Source organism: Cololabis saira, chromosome 4 (genome assembly GCF_033807715.1).
Source record: "Cololabis saira isolate AMF1-May2022 chromosome 4, fColSai1.1, whole genome shotgun sequence".
NCBI classification, from domain to species: domain Eukaryota; kingdom Metazoa; phylum Chordata; class Actinopteri; order Beloniformes; family Belonidae; genus Cololabis; species Cololabis saira.
The window spans coordinates 43,979,081-43,996,757 of NC_084590.1; the positions used below are offsets into that span (position 1 = coordinate 43,979,081).

At 40.3% G+C, this 17,677-nt stretch overlaps 1 protein-coding gene across 1 annotated transcript in view; it reads left to right on the forward strand.

Annotated features, from left to right (window-relative positions):
- The window catches only part of LOC133442011 (tyrosine-protein kinase receptor UFO), a 69,921-nt gene that overhangs the window by 44,222 nt on the left and 8,022 nt on the right, over positions 1–17,677 (forward strand). Inside the window, exons 10-17 of the mRNA XM_061719878.1 lie at positions 151–168; positions 1,382–1,511; positions 2,619–2,710; positions 8,831–8,926; positions 11,153–11,230; positions 11,579–11,671; positions 15,691–15,812; positions 17,182–17,291. Coding sequence (XP_061575862.1) covers positions 151–168; positions 1,382–1,511; positions 2,619–2,710; positions 8,831–8,926; positions 11,153–11,230; positions 11,579–11,671; positions 15,691–15,812; positions 17,182–17,291 — 739 coding nt within the window. The remainder of the gene's footprint in view (positions 1–150; positions 169–1,381; positions 1,512–2,618; positions 2,711–8,830; positions 8,927–11,152; positions 11,231–11,578; positions 11,672–15,690; positions 15,813–17,181; positions 17,292–17,677) is intronic.

Below are 17,677 nucleotides of genomic sequence, written 5' to 3' on the forward strand. Positions count from 1 at the left end.
CTGTATATTGATTGACAAAATTTTCTTATGAGCTTTACACATAATTTGCAGAATTCTGTTCTCCACTAATTCAAGAAATGTCAACAGTTTTAACTGAAGCAATAATGGATTTGAAGGACTAAACTGTACTTTCTTGTTTTTCTTCCACAGAAACGGGCAAATACAGCGGTGAGTGGTGACTTCACGAGAACACGCCCACAAACACACTGATGGTGGAAGTGAGCTCACGCTGGGGGAAGAGAGGGGGGGTTTCCAACTAAACTTCTCTTTTTCACTGCATGTCACTGGGTTCGATCCTGTGTTTAAGAAAAAAAAAGGGAAGGAAGAGTAAAAACTGAGAAGAGGAGATCTCAGAGGGAAGAGGAGGGCAAACGGGGGGGCGAGGGACGAGGGCGACGCTTCATAAATATTTATAACTCTCACAGGCAACGTTGCACCTCTGCTTGCTTTGTCTAATAAGCCAGAGCTGGAGGACTGAAGACAGAAGAAGAGAAGGGGGGGAATAGGAAAAAGAGGCAAGGGAAAGGAGGAGGAGGAGTGCACATGGAAAAAAAAGCTAAAACAGTGGGTGGAGAGTGTGGAGCAGTAGCTTTGTGTGGGAGACAACTCTCAGCCCTACGAGGCGATGAGGAATGTGAAGAAAGACGAAAAGATTTGGGGAGTTGGATTCAGCTCAGAGGTGAAAGTTACCTGATGGATCTGAGGACCAATCAGCTGTTTGCTGAGAACACACCGTGTTCATGAGCTCAGGGGAGAAACAAGTTAGGATTCCTGTGCTCGGGGTGGGGTTTTAAGGGGGTTTGCAGGGACAATCTGACATTAATCTGACGTTTAAAGCTGGCAAATCTGCAGCGGTCTGTGACATCACAAGCCCACATCAGAATACAGCTAATCAAGCCTAATAAAACACTAAGAAGAGGTTTTACTGCCTTTTATGACTAAAATAAGTGCAGATTATGTCTTTAACTGTCTTTTTAACTCAGAACATACAGGACTGTCTCAGAAAATTAGAATATTGTGATGAAGTTTTTTATTTTCTGTAATGCAATTAAAAAAACAAAAATGTCATACATTCTGGATTCATTACAAATCAACTGAAATATTGCAAGCCTTTTATTATTTTAATATTAGTGATTATGGTTTACAGTTTAAGATTAAGATTCCCAGAATATTCTAATTTTTTGAGATAGGATATTTGAGTTTTCTTAAGCTGTAAACCATGATCAGCAATATTAAAATAATAAAGTTGATTTGTAATGAATCCAGAATGTATGACATTTTTGCTTTTGTAATTGCATTACAGAAAATCACAATATTCAAATTTTTTTGAGACAGTCCTGTAGGTATTTTTCTTACTCCTAAACCATGTCTTTCCCCCCAGGTGATTCCTCCCCGCCGGCCTTTTCCTGGCACTGGTGGTACGTGGTGATGGCCATCGCCGGCGCCGTGGCCATCGCCGTGTTCATGGCCGTTTACGTGGCCAAGCTGCGGCGCAAGGAGACTCGCTTCGGGTGCGTAGGCCGTCAGTCGTCCTCTCAGGGTGTCGGGGCATGTCCTCGCCCTCCTGGGCTGACCGGGTTGTGCTCTGGGCATCATATATTGTGCTGGAAGCCACATGTTGATCATTTAGTACATACAAAGGTACAAAGGTATCTAAATCAACTGCACAGAACCAAGGATATCCTCACTTATGACTCCTTGAATGTTACACAGTTTCTTCTTTGTCTCATTCATCACTAAGTGTGTGGAAATCTGGGGAAATACATACAAAACAATCACAGACCCGATTTTTATCTTACAAAAAAGAGCCATTAGAGTTATAAATAAAGCAGATTATTGTGAACCGACAAACAGATCATTCATAAATTCAAATGTGCTTAAATTCAGAGATTTATTGGACCTTAAAACAGCACAATTTATGTTTAAAATCAACAATAAAACACTTCCTGACAGCATTCAGAAGCAGAGTTAACCAATATGAACTAAGAGGAACATTTATGTTCGGGAAAACAAAGGCAAGAACCAACGTTAAACAACGATGATCTCAGTGAAAGAGTTAATCTGCGAGTTAAGAGAGTTAATAGAGCAGAGTTAATAACAGCTTAGATACAGAAATGAAAATGTATATACAGTATGCGTGTGTGTATGTATGTACTTATATATATATATATATATGTATATATATATATATATATATATATATATATATATATATACATATATATATACTGTATGGAATGATATTTAGTAATGACATGTGGAATATGCTGTATGTTTGTGTATGTTTTATCCTCTGGCAACTTCTCATATGGATTTATTTATGTATTTTGTTTCATTCTATAATTCCAAAATGCGCTAGTTTATAAAAGCTACCTTTTTTTTAAATTCTTTTCCTTTCTTTTTTTCTTGTGAAAACAGTAGGCGTCATGAGCTTAGGCTTCACTCTACACCTTTTGGTCCTTGGTTTTAAGTTAAAATTGTGTGTATATATATATATACAGTATACCAAAAATATTATATATATTTTTTTGTATTACACTGACGATTTACACCTCTACTTTGGGTTATTTGTGTTGTGGAAATTGACCAATAAACTAAACTAAAGTGTGCCCTCACAGGGAGGCTTTCGAGCCCATGATGGAGAGCGGGGAGCTGGTCGTCAGGTACCGCGCTCGCCGCACCTACAGCCGCCGGACCACCGAGGCCACACGTGAGTCCTCGCATGTCGTCACAGACTCTGTTTACATGCAGTCCCTTTTCTAAATGGAATATTAGCAATAACCCGGTTGCACGTGGCCATGTAAACACCAATAACCCCTTTGAATAACCGGAATTTGCTCATATTCCGGCTTTAAAAAACCCGAATATGACCCCTGGGTTACTCCTTTTCTAACCCGAATATTTGGTCATGTAAACGCCAAACAGAATATCCCCATCAAAAGAAACAGGAATTTGTTTTCTGCGCATGCTCTGTTCACAAGGAATCCTGGTCTTTTGAGTCCAGGAAGTTCTTATAAACACGGAGAAACACAAGACCAGGAGGAGACTAATCACTTCATAAATGTAATGAAGGATATGAACATTTCTGCATTTGTAGACGGTAGAAAGTACCGGGATAGCCAGATTTACAAGAAGGTGAGAGAAAAGTTTCACAAAGCAGGATTTGTACGAACGCCAGACCAGATCAAGCTGGAAGACTCTGAAAAAGCCGAACTACAGGACCAAGAAACAAAACGACTTCCTCTGGGCTGTTCATTATCTGCCGTGCTGCCGAGCACTTACAGTGCGAAGGCCCTATTGTATCTGTAGGAACTATTCTTTCTTTCTTTATCCTTGTGACGAAAGGAGGCCTTTTTCCCCCCTAAACGTGCCCCAAAAGTCACCAAATTTTGCACGCAAGCCAGGCCTGGCGAAAAATTTTATATTTAATGGTTTGCATTAATGGGCGTGGCCTAATGGCTCAACAGCGCCCCCTAGAAAACTTTGTGCCTCAAGCCCCACAATACAGTTTCATGTACATGCACGAAAATCGGTACACACCTGTATCATGTCGCAACTTAAAGAAAAGTCTCTTGGTGCCATGGCCGAAACCGAACAGGAAGTCGGCCATTTTGAATTAATCGTGTAATTTTGGTGCAATTTATGCCATTCCTTCGGCAGTTAATACGGTCCGAACCGTAACGTGCACCCAGGTGTGTTATACATCAAAATGTGCGTCACCATCCTGCGCCAACGCGCATTACTTTTCTCAGTCAAAAGCATTACCGTGGCGACGCTAGACGCCAAAAAGCGCACTACCCCCTTCATCTGACTGGTCCATATTTCATAGTTCCCCAAAAGTCACCAAATTTTGCACGCAAGCCAGGCCTGGCGATACATTTGATTTTTCATGATTTGCATTAATGGGCGTGGCCTAACGGCTCAACAGCGCCCCCTAGAAAACTTTTCTCTGCCATAAATTTTGAATGGTTTAACATAAAGACTTGTGGGTGATGTCATCGGACTCGGTTTTGAGTCCTTGACCTTCATTGGTGCAAATTAACCCCACCCCTTCTTCTGATTGGTCGATATTTAATAGTTCCTATTTTCTGCCATAACTTTTGAATGGTTTGACAAAAAGTCGTGGGTGGTGTCATCAGACTTAGTTTTGAATCCTTAAGGTTTTGAGACCTTAATTGGTGCAAATTGCACGCGCGAGGGCCCGTTCATCGCTGCTTGCAGCTTTAATTGCTGTTGTTTTGGGAATTGCGTCATGACGTTCTCCGTGCGTTGCTGGTTTGATCCAGATATCCTAAATGATTACTCACCATGTATACAGGGATAACCCTGTTTGCTCACGCATGGAAACAGATTATTCTGAATGTTTGACTGCATGTAAACGTAGTGGCAGTACTTCCAGTAGCGTGTCCAAACCTGCCCGGCTCCTGCAGATCCATGACAGAGCCTCCTCTCTTCCTGGGAGACTGGCTGGTTTGTGGGGGGGGAGGGGCCGAGGGGCAGGGGGGGGAGGGACACACAATGACAGCTCTGTTTTCCACTTTTCAAGAGTGAAATTCACATCCTAAGTTGATCAAAGCAACAAACACAAAGAGCTGACAGTTAATTCACTTTCCACAGCTGTGATAACAGACTTCAAGTGTTCGGTCAGCTGCTGCGTTTCACAGCAGAGCGGCGGCGGTGAATGCTTCTGATTCGGCGTGCGGTGCCGTAACTCTTTCCATCGAGTCGCGCTCGGAAGATGAGATTTGGCTCGACGGACAGGTTTTGGTAGCATGACCGCGGTTGATGATATCAGACGGTTGGATACAGTTGCATCTGGCAGACGGAGCGTTCATGCACGTTGATCTGTCGATCCGACGACAGATTGAAGAGTTACTTGGCCTGAAACCTTGGCTGAGATCCCATCATGCAACTGGGAATCGGTCCCAATCATACCGGCACATCTCAGATCAACATCCAGAGTTTAAACTGAGACAAGTGCTGCGGTGAGAGAGCTTTGAGAGGGGGGATGCACATGCACAGTAATAAATGAAGAAAGTTCTTTCTGGTTCTTTTGTTCATCAGATTGAGAATTAACAGTTTTAGATTTTTTTTAATGTTGAAACAGAAAATAAATCAAATATGAAACCTGGGAGTGAAACATGAGTTTAATCTGTAATCTGTCTTCACTCCGTCATGAAACTGCAGTGATGTTGTGACAGTCCGTTCAGCTGCAGCGTCCAATCAATAACATAAACTGAACTCTAACATACTGCCCCCCCGTTGGAAACAAATAGGAAATAGAGAAAACAGTTTTCCACTCGCTGTTTTAATTTCCAATTTCGATTTTCAAACACATCAATGAAATCGGATAACGGATAATGGATAATGGATAACGATCCTTTTTCCATTTTTTATTATTAAAACAAAAGATGGGAAACGGATTATTTTGGATTATATCTCTATTTTTATTTTGTCATTTCAAAACAAAAAACCGATGGTCGCGAAGTACACGGACCGGGCAACATTGGTGCACGGTGACTCAAAGAAATCATATTCGTCACCTTCAGGCCCGACTTCGCTCGTGCACAAGTGATCTTGCGGGCAGCCCCCATTTTTCATTGCATGGAGGCTTATACTTTAATATCTGGGTTTCAATGTTACTATTTTGACGTAATGGATCAATAAAAAAGTAAAATTCAACCTGGTAGCCAGAGAAAAGTAGTAATTTCATTGACATATGTGGATACGTCAAATAGTTCATGGATGAAATAGTTTGGAATCGACAGATTAAGTTTAGCATAACGGTTTATTACCGCCTGGATTTGTAGTTATTAAAAGAAAAAAAAACACCAGCGACCTCCTCCACCTTCCTCCCAGCTGTGTCCACCCGTCCACCGTCCCAATAGACCACAGAGCCACGATTAGCTTTTCCTTCAGTGTTTTACGAGTGTTTGCTCTCCAATACCAGACCTGAACCACCCCGGATCCAATGATGCAAAGAGTGACGCCAGCTGTGACGGAATAACGGCCTCCTGTGGATGCTCTTGTTTTGTTTTTTTGTTCAAAGTATTTTTATTAGTTTTTTTAAATCGTACAAGATACAATTTGACATGCATTTCTATACATTTCAACACAATTCCACCCTATTGCACCAACACATGTCCACATTACATCACAGGTTCAGCAGTAAATGTGATATTAGGTTGTTGTCTTTTTAAACAAACAAACAAAACACAAATGAATTTAACAAAACAAATAAAAACTACCGCATTTTCCACACTATAAGGCGCACCTAAAAGTCTTTAATTTTCTCAAAAACCGGCAGTGCGCCTTATAAATGATCATTACGGTCATTTCTGTTACTGTAGTCAGGGGGATTGTGGGTAATGTAGTTGGTGTCGCCGAAGTAACAACGCTAAAAACGTCAGGAATCGTCACAGACGTTCAAGACAACAGCAGCAACGGTGACTCGCATAAGGAAAGTTTTAAAATATGTCATTCATTGAAGGTGTGTCTTATAATGCGGAAAATACGGTACAAAAATAAGAAGAAAAAAAAGGGAAGGGAAAAAGAGGGAAGGGTTATATCTATATATTGGAAATGCCTGAGGTATCTATCTTTTCAACCTGATCAAGAACTGGTTGCCATGTAGAATAGAAGTTGAGGGCACAGCCTTTTGTAACATATCGGATCTTTTCTAAAGTCAGACGGTGCAGAAGATTCTGATCCATTGACTGAAAGTTGGAGGAGATCTGTCTTTCCATTTAAGCAATATGAGCCTTCTAGCCAGTAACATGGCAAAGATGCCATGATGAGTGGGGCAGAAGTCCTGCGGTACGACACCAAATACTGCTATTATGGCAAGAGGTTCTATGGGTATTCCTAGCAGGTCAGAAAGAATTTGAATATAGGCCAAAACTCTGTTAATTTTGGGCAGAGCGGACGCCCTTGTTTGTAGGGCTGGGGATCGATTCAAATGTCAAGGATCGATTCGATTCCGATTCTTAAGATTCAGAATCGATTATCAAGATTTGATTCGATTCGACTCCGATATTGATTTGGGTTAGTGTTATTAAAACTGTTTTTTGAGCTGTTGCATGAATTATATGACTGTAGTTATGCAAAATATTAATACTTGTATTATATTGAGATTCAACAGCAAGTATTGCAGCTAATGATGCTGTAAGGACCAATCAGCTCCCAGAATGCTGATAGAACTGCTCGTATGAAAGTCGTATGAAATCGGTTTTAATTTTTTCCCAAATTCCGTTTTTATTTATTCCATTTTCGGTCTATTTTGGTTTTTAATTTTTGAGAATTTGGTTTTTAGCATTTTTTGCAAATGTAACCCCAAGACAGTATATAAAGTAATGAAATATAGACAATTTATGCAATTATAACCTAACACTTTAATGTTTTCATACCTTTAAACATATTTAAAGGCAAAAACATGGCACCAACAAAACATTCCTTTTTTGGGGATAAACAAAAAAATAACCAAAAGTTGTAATGTAATGATGAAAAAAACATACATAAATAAAAGAAAATAAAAAAAAAATCCCCCCCCCAAAAAAAATATTTTAAAAAAATCTAAATTGATCTTTAGACATATGAATCGATTTTTAGGAATTAATATGAGAATCGATTTGGAATTGGGAAATCGATTTTTTTCAACACAGGCCTACTTGTTTGCATAAAGTTATAGATGATGGTCCACATTTGAAACGTCATTTCTCAGCGTGTCGATGAAACGTTTATTTAGCCTATGAGAACTGTTGTCTATACAAACTATTGGCTTTCAGAGACGTACCATCGAGTCTTAATTGCTAGAATTTCGGAGATTATAGACTTCCAGTCTTGCATAACCGTGACGGAGAAGGTTGGAGGCGGAGCGTCGTTTGGAGTTGGCTACATGTGCAGCGAGGAGCTCTGACGGCGGATCGTCTGCCTTCGTCAGACCTCCGCCTGATTACAGACGGCGATACAGACGGCGTTACAAACCTGTAAACAGGCTCAGGTTTCGTGCAGCTGGGCCGTGCACAGGCTCTGACATCATCCCTGGCGTGAACGCAGCATTCGTACGGTCCTCTGGTACAAGTCTCAGCTCGCCGGAGTCACAAAGAGGCCGGGGGGGGGGGGCAACACCGCAGAAAAACAGAAATAAAAAGTTTTCAGGAAGTGAAAGAGGAGCCGAGAGAGCGTGATGAGGAGATAACGTGTACTCAGGAACGTGGGATAAAGGAAGGATCAGATTGGAGGGATTTGGGTGGGATTTGTGGGGCTGTTGTGCACCGGAGGCTTGAGCCGGCTCTCAGGAACAACATGAGGCCCGGTGCGCCGGGTCGTGACCTCTGAGCACCTCGTCACATCCCTCAGCCCCGTCTCCTCATCTCTCCGGGTCCAGTTGGACCTCATTTGTTCTACTTGGATCGATTTTATTACCCAGTTTTGTTTGAATCTCTTCGCTGTCTGTTCTTACATGCTTTCAGATGTTTCAGATTCTCTTTAAACCCTTTTTCCAAGTACTTTAAGAGACAAATATTAAGTCAAACATTAAAAACAGCTGGTCTCAAATAGATTGTCATGAGTTCAAACCCGACTTCTGATGAAGGAGCTCTGCTACTCCGCTTAGAAATAGTAGCTTGATGGGGTTATTTTGGTTCATTTATAGCCTCATTTTCATTGTTGTCGCCGCCAGACAGTTTTTATTAACGCTTTGATTTGGTTGAATGTTTTGCGTTGTGGTTCTGAAAACGTCCAGTCGGGCTTTTTCCTTCTCTCTCTTTCTTCTCCTTTCAGTGTCTTTAATTAAAGTGCTTCACGTGGCAATGATTTCTTTCCTCTGCAGTGAACACTCTGGGCATCAGCGACGAGCTGAAGCAGAAGCTCCAGGACGTGATGGTGGACAGACATAAGCTTACCCTGGGAAAGACCCTGGGAGAAGGTAACATACTCTTACTGGAGACGTAGCTTCAGTTCGGAAAAGAAAGCACTCAGAAACTCGCTCATACCTGCGTCGCTTCGTCTGGAGGGATGTCCTCTGAAGTAGATGACGCCGACGTCTGTATCAGAGCGGAGATGCTTGAGCTTTATGCACTGTTGGAGACCGAACACACCGTACAACCACGAACATCTCACACAGCTGGTGATGGTCCGGGCTTTTTCCTCCGCTGCAGCACCTTCTGCTCACTGAGTTGACCGTGAACTCCTCTTACCCCTTTTCCACCAAACCGGTTCCAGGGCTGGTTCTTGGCCAGTGCTTGTGTTGGTTCACAACTCGTTCAACTTGCGAACCAACTGAGCACCGGTTTACTTTTCCACAGCTCGGGTGCTAAGGGGAGCCACGTCAGTTACGTCGCTGCAAACGTCAGTTACGTCGCTGCGTTTGATGGCGCGAAAGTTGAAGCAACAACAAGGAATCTGCTCTAACAGGACTTGGTCCACGTAGCTCCTCCGTGGACACATCTCTAAAAGACAGGTTGTCTCCTCCTCAGACCCATGATGCTTTGCTGCATCCAGATTCATTCTTATTTGAAAATGTCTCTGTCTCCCAGTCTTGCTATTGCCGTTGGTCTGAATAACTCCACCCCCTCCATTTACGTAAGCAGTTCATTCCTCTAGCCCAACAAAGAGTTGGTGCTACCTTGGAACCGTTTTTTCTGGCCCGGAGCCAGTTCTCTGTCAGTGGAAACAGAAAGCCCAGTTCCAAACCCAGCACTGGTCCAGAACCAGCCCTAGAACTGGTTTGGTGGAAAAGGGGTATCCGTGCACTAGGAATGGGCTATATTTTACCATTCATGATGTACCGTCAAAAAAATTCCCCACGGTAAGAATTTGTCATCTCGCGGTAAAAACGATAAATTCCCGTTGATGACGTTTTTGTGTAAAAGCTGATTTATGGTTCTGTGTTAAATCCAGGAAGAGCCTACGCCATAGGGTCCGCGGCGACGCGCAACGTACGGTGCGTGTCGCCGCGTAACCTATGCCGTAGGCTCTGGAGTTGAGGTGGAGTTGAATTGGTATTTTTTTATCGTCTGGAACTGGTTTGGATTTATAAAGAGAGACGAAGAGAAAACATCATCTATTATATTTAGAGTCTGCAAAAAAAAAATGAGTGCAAAGGATGGCAATACAAGTAATTTATTATATATTTTACATTATATATTATTATATATAACATATTATTATATATAACATCTGCTGCTCAGGTCTCCACCAGAGTGGTGTAATAATTGGTGTAGTTTAGTAGTATTTAGTATCTTTTAGAGCAGTGTTTTGGGGGCTCCAAAGACTGAATGTTGTGATAGATTTATAGTTAAAAAGGTGGAGTTGAATTGGTATTTTTTTAATCGTCATTTTTATCGTCATCGGGATAAATGCCAGAAATGATCGTGATACATTTTTTAGTCCATACCGCCCATCCCTAGTGTGCACCAGCATATCCTAGAGCAGGGTTGTCCGGGTCCTGCAAGTTTTAAATGCCTCACATCTGACTCAAACTAGCGGGTCGTTAACCCGATAAGCTTTTGGAGCCAGGTAATTTGCATCAGGTGTCTTGGAGCAGGAACCGTCTTAAAACCTCTGGACACTCTGGACTGCTCCAGCGTCAAATCTGAGCCAATTTGTGTTGGACATTTCGAGCCTGACTGCAACAGAACAACCATCCTAAACACAGCAGCAGATCCACAACACGATGACAAACAAAAGGACCAAGATGCTGCAGGGTTTGGGTCCGGACCTCAAGCTGAGCACAAAGAAATGCCTGCATACCTCAATGAGCCGAAGCGGCGTAGTAGAAACTAGTGAGCCAACATTCCTCCACGATAATCCGAAACAGACTGATAAAATCATACAATGAGTACTTCAAGTTGTTGCTGCCAAAGGGTGGTTGTACAAGCTATTAAATCACAAGTTATACTTTGTTTCCACTCAGTGCTTCTGCAGTTTGGCTCCAATAAATAATGACACACAGGTCAACGATGGTTCACCACAGGTCCTGTGAGCCTCGTTGTGTTAAGGTGATACCTTAAACTTTAAGAATTGGAAAGTAGAAGTGCTTTCTTTTCCGTGTAACTGTTCTCACTCGAGGCTTCCCTGCTGCAGAAATACTCTCCACCTCTTTGTTTTCATCCCAAGCCGCTTCCAACTATGTGTTGATTTCTTTCGCCAGGGGAGTTTGGCTCAGTGATGGAGGGGCTGCTGACTCAGGAGGAGTCTGCTCTCAAAGTTGCCGTCAAGACCATGAAAAGTGAGTAGACAGTACAAGGGCTGAGCCTTTCCCCACAATGGATCCCTTCATCCTCACAACACAGGCTCTGGGTGGTTCTTCTCCTCGGGCCGAGACATGTAGAAGCAAAAAATCGCCTTTCCTGATCAGAAAACAAAGCGCCAGCCTGTTGGAAATGTTGGCAGAAGAGGAAGTTGACCCCACTTTAAAATGAAGCCCCAAAGTAAAGTTGAATGTTTTAGAACTGATTTGACCCAGAGATTGGAAACACGGTGCCAACATCTTGTGATTTTCACCAGTCTCAAACTGTGCAGAAGTTAAAACGGACTTGTGTTACTTAATTAAACCTGTTCACCATTTCCTTTCCAGTTGCGATCTGCACTCGTACAGAGATGGAGGACTTCCTGCGTGAGGCTGCCTGCATGAAAGAGTTCGACCACTCCAACGTCATGAGGCTTCTAGGTGAGTCTGGACGTTGCTGCTTGGCACATCAGGGGTCGAGGGGAAAGAGGGTTCCCATCTCCTGCTGAAATCTTGAGATCTGTGTGCAACTCAGGCCTACGGAGGTGATTCAAATGGTTTGCTTGGTACTTAAATAAAGGTCTCAGTTCCCGAGGATAATCCATAAACCTCCCCTTAAGGAGTCTTATATTAGGACCACCTTCCATTCATCCGTTTTAACCCACTCGTCCAGGTCTGGCTCATAAGGAATCAGGGCAGAGCCCTGTAGCACCCTATAATATAATAATTTCCTGAAAATGTAATAACGCCTGAAAATGTAATAAAATTTGCACTTAACTCAATCGAAAATGTAATAAAATCCAATTATGTAATAACTTCACCAATAATGTAATAAAATAGCCTGACTGACATTGTAATAACATTTTTACCGATAATGTAATATCTTATTACATTATTGGGAATTTATTACATTTTCAGGTGGGTCTTTTTTTTTTCCAAAACTGATAATGTAATACTTGACAGATAATGTAATATATATCTTCATTTTCAGTCCAGAGTTCTACATTTTGCGTTTTAAGTATCTAAGAATGTTATATACGCTCGATTTGAAACACCAGAATGACTATTGGGTTAAATTGCAGACTTTGAGTACCATCTAATAAATTCCCAATAATGTAATAAGGTATTAGATTATCGGTAAAAATGTTATTACAATATCCGTCAGGATATTTTATTACATTATTGGTCAAGTTATTACATTATTGGGTTTTATTACATTTTCGATTGAGTTAAGTGTAAATTTTATTACATTTTCAGGCGTTATTACATTTTCAGGAAAAGATTACATTATAGGATGCTACAAGCCCCTCAAACCTCTCCCAGGGAACTCCCCCAGCAAACCCAACCCAAAAAAACCATAATCTACCCTGGGTCCTGACATTTCCTAAACTCCTGACTCATGAAGGGTCCTGAGCAGATGCAGGAACTACCCCTGTTGGTTCCTGGTTCTTTCAGTCACTACCTGCTACCGATGTCCATTTTCATTCTTCTACTATGCAAGAACAAAACCTTACATGCAAGAATAAACCCTTATGTGCGAAGCTTCCTAATGAACTAATGTCCCCAACTACATCGAGGAGTCGGTTCCTGTGGAGCAGAACTATGCGAAGCTTTATGACGCCGTAGGAAAAACACATGCACGACCTCTGAATCATTACACCGCCACATACCATCACGTCTCCTCATATCTTGCGCCTTTTAGAAACCTTTCTCATGGCTCACTTTCTGCCTGATGGTCGAATAAATCTCATTACAACTGGTGATCCTGATGTTTGTGCTCCCCACCCATGAGCTCATCTCTGGATTATAATTCGTCTCATGGACGTGTTTATTATTCTTCCAAATCAGAGTTAGTTTTTTTTCTCCCTGTAATTTCCTGTTCACCTGATCCAGGGGGACCAACATTTCTCATCTCACCTACACATTAAACTGCACTTCTCTTTCTGGCAGTCAAATTGGCTTACTAAAGCCTTTGGGGGGGTTTGGGACGTTGATATCCTCCTCCTCATGTTCCTCATAACGCTAAACTTATTTGCTGGCTGATCTGCCTGAAGTCTGTCTGAAGATCTTTCAGGAATCTCCTGTTTTTAATGATGCGTCTCTCATTACTCTACTAGACCGTCTTTTCCCAGCAAATTAACTTACTGTGATGCCATGTGGGAAACTTCATATATCTCCATGACTTTAAGGGGGACTTATTGTGAAAAAATATTTTTTAGCAACAATAAGCTTGTTTGTAGAGGAATGTCAAGCTCTAATAGTCCAGACAGAATAAATGTCCAGAAATGTTTACAAATGTTTAATGTGTTCCAGGCACGTTAAAATGTTTAAACGTGCCTGGAATACATTTATTGCATAAATTACAATCCAAGCTAGTTGTTCGCTTGGCATAAAACCCATCCATGGGTGTCCAATTCACCCTATGACAGAACTTTTGGTGATTTGGGTGTTTTGATGCATTGAAAACATTGTCCCACGTTGCTTCCCTGTCTAAAGAATCTACTACTACATCTTTTCCCCATTTAAACGCTTGAAATAAATACATTCATCATTGAATGCGAACTCATAACCTTTCACAAATAAGTCCCTTTTTTTGCGGCAACCTAGGTCTGATTAGTCAGCCACTGATCAGTTGGTCCAGATCAAATCTTGAAGGCGGGAGCTTTGTTGTTTCCATGGGTGAGAATAATAAGAGCGTATTCCCAGGACCGGTGGAGTCCCTCAGGGGTCGATCCTTGGACCACTGTCCTTCAACCTCTATGAGCTTCCCCCGGTCTTACATGACAACAATGTATCCGGTCCATTAGACTCACTAGGTAGAAGCAAACAGGGTTTGGTTTAGTTTAGTTTAGTTTAGTTTAATTTAGTTTAATTAGGTTAGTTTAGTTTAATTTAGTTTAGTTTAATTAGGTTAGTTTGGTTTGGTTTAGTTTAGTTTAGTTTAGTTTAGTTTGGTTTGATTTAGTTTAGTTTAGTTTAGTTTAATTAGTTTAGTTTAGTTTAGTTTAGTTTAGTTTAGTTTGGTTTGGTTTGGTTTAGTTTAGTTTAGTTTAGTTTAGTTTGGTTTAATATAGTTTGATTTAGTTTAGTATAGTTTAATTAGTTTGGTTTAGTTTGGTTTGGTTTGATTTAGTTTAGTTTAGTTTAATTAGTTTAGTTTAGTTTAGTTTGGTTTGGTTTGGTTTAGTTTAGTTTAATTAGTTTAGTTTAGTTTAATTAGTTTAGTTTAGTTTAGTTTGGTTTGGTTTGGTTTGATTTAGTTTAGTTTAGTTTGGTTTGATTTAGTTTAGTTTAATTAGTTTAGTTTAGTTTAGTTTAGTTTGGTTTGATTTAGTTTAGTTTAGTTTGGTTTAGTTTGGTTTGGTTTGATTTAGTTTGTTTTGATTTAGTTTAGTTTAGTTTAGTTTAGTTTGGTTTGATTTAGTTTAGTTTAGTTTAATTAGTTTAGTTTAGTTTAGTTTGGTTTGATTTAGTTTAGTTTAGTTTAATTAGTTTAGTTTAGTTTGGTTTGGTTTGGTTTAGTTTGGTTTGATTTAGTTTAGTTTAGTTTAATTAGTTTAGTTTAGTTTAATTAGTTTAGTTTAGTTTGGTTTGGTTTGATTTAGTTTAGTTTAGTTTGGTTTGATTTAGTTTAGTTTAATTAGTTTAGTTTAGTTTAGTTTAGTTTGGTTTGATTTAGTTTAGTTTAGTTTGGTTTGGTTTGATTTAGTTTGTTTTGATTTAGTTTAGTTTAGTTTAGTTTAGTTTGGTTTAGTTTAGTTTAGTTTAGTTTAGTTTAGTTTAGTTTAGTTTGGTTTGGTTTAGTTTGATTTAGTTTGGTTTGATTTAGTTTGGTTTGGTTTAGTTTGGTTTGTTTTGGCTTGGTTTAGTTTAGTTTAGTTTAGTTCAGTCTTTATTCCAAGCTTGTGACATAAACGTATATAAAAGACTAAAATAACCAACAAAATCAATTAAACTGTGACATCACAGACCCAGATAAAAGTCAAATGATCCAGCTTCCCCACATATATCTCATGTTTATCTCATGTTTATCTCCGTCCAGTCCAGTGGAGTGGAGATGAGACACTCCCTCCGCCTCCCTACAGCAGCTGCTATGACCAGAGTTTAACTCTGTGGTATTTTGACCCAAAAAATGTCAGAAAATTGTGTCAACTTCTAAAAAAAGGAGGCCAAAATAAGCCTGGTTAAATGGACACACTATGTCTCACACTAGACGGCACAAAGGACCGCCCACGGGATGCACCTCGAGACAAATATCTGGAAACCCTTGCAAACGAAGCCGTGAATGCGTGTCAGCAAATACCACTAAAGATTCTGCCAGTTAAAAGCAAGCCATTAACATAAAATCTAATTTGAACCAGCGCATTCAAACCTGAGTTGTTTTTAAATCCTGTTAATGTCTGGATGTGGGTTGCATGAATGCAGCCTGTGTGTTTGCTGACGCTGGCCTGTTTTGGTAGGTGTGTGCCTGCAGACGGTGGAGAGCGAAGGCTACCCGTCTCCTGTGGTCATCCTGCCCTACATGAAGCACGGAGACCTGCACAGCTACCTGCTCTACTCCAGGCTGGGAGACTGTCCCGTGGTGAGTCTGATCACAAACAGCACAAGCACCGAGTCAGCAGCACATGTGCACATCGTAACAGCTTAATGGGTTCAGGGTTTAGACGCTCAGACTGCATCTATCAGCAGAAAACAGCATCCAAAGTTCAGCGCTGCCTGTCAGAGTGTTGGTGAAACGAGCCTCCACCCACACCCACCTTCTCCTGCTCTGAGATCATCACAACAACGAGATGACTGCAAACCTACGTGCACTTTTACTTGTTAATGGATGAAGTGGGTTTTTTTGGGCTCGGCTGCTATACGCAACAAGTCCCCGAAGAGTAAAAACGTTGAGAAACTCAAACCCTAATCAAAGCAAGATCCGTGGAGAATGTCGAAACATCCATGAGGTCAGCCAGTTTTTTTAAAAAAAGAAAAGAAAACAACACGCCTGAGCTGAGCCGAGCCGTTCCCACAGGAGGAGTCGGTCGTTTCTGGAAAATAAGTCAAGAACCAGCTCAGGCCCCTCCGTAAAGACGAGCTCTGGTGCTCTCTGCTGGGCAGCAAGGAAACCTCAGACGGGACCGGTGTATGAATAACTCCTCCCTGTCTCACAATTTACAAAAAGATACAAAGAAAGCTTTTTTTCAAAATACAGATGCGAATAAACATGTAGATATGTACATGTATTAATATACAGTATCTCTATTAATATATATTGATTTATAGTTATATGTAGATATGTTGATATATAGATTTATAGTAATTTCTATGTATAATTGGGGGTAAATATATGAACCAGTATATATATAGCATATCTACTCTTATATAGTTAATCAAGTATATTGTTATATCATTGCTGTCTATTGTTCTCTATTATATTGTAGTATTATTGTAAAGCAACGATAATGTAATACTATACATTATAATTATTTATATTATTACATACATACAGAGTATCAAAACTAAATGCTGGGCATTTGTTTTGTTTTCTTTTGTTTGCTTTGATTTGTTTTCTTTTTGACTATATTTATATATACATATAATTGAGTATTATATCATATATTGAATAGTTATTAAAGTAGGGGTGTTTGGTTATGTGTGTTTTATAAGTACGTTTATTGAAACTCTTGTTATATGTAAGAATGTATGTAAGATTCAGGGGCAGGACTGGATAAGTGTTTAATTCAATCCTACTCCGTTTCAAACATGTTGGTGGATCCGTGAGGTCTGACCAAGTGCTGACTTGCCTTACGTCTACAATCATATATATATATATATATATATATATATATATATATATATATATATTTGTACTTTATTTTTCTACTTTTTTGTATTTCTTTTTTTTTTAACATGCATATTCGAAATAAAAATCTTCTTCTTCTTCTTTTCTCCCTCTCTCTCTGCAGTACCTCCCGTCTCAGATGCTGGTCAAGTTCATGACGGACATCGCCCGGGGCATGGAGTACCTGAGCAGTAAAAACTTTATCCACAGAGACCTCGCCGCGCGCAACTGCATGTAAGAACACGCCGCGCTTCCACTTCTGTCGTCCTCAGTTCCTGCAGCCGCTCTCGTTCGCTCACAACATGCATTTGTCCGAAAAGATAAGCCTCCCTCGTTAAAACTGTTTATTACTGTAAACCTGAAGAAGTAGGAAAACGCAGCCCTGTAACCAGGCCTGTGTTGAAAAAAATCGATTTTCCAATTCTAAATCGATTCTCATATTAATTCCTAAAAATCGATTCGTATGTCTAAAGATCTTTTTTCTTTTTCGTTTTTGTTTTTTTTTAATCATTACATTACAACTTTTGGTATTTTTTTGTTTCATGCCCAAAAAAGGAATGTTTTGTTGGACACAAGAATAACTGGTGCCATGTTTTTGCCTTTAAATATGTTTAAAGGTA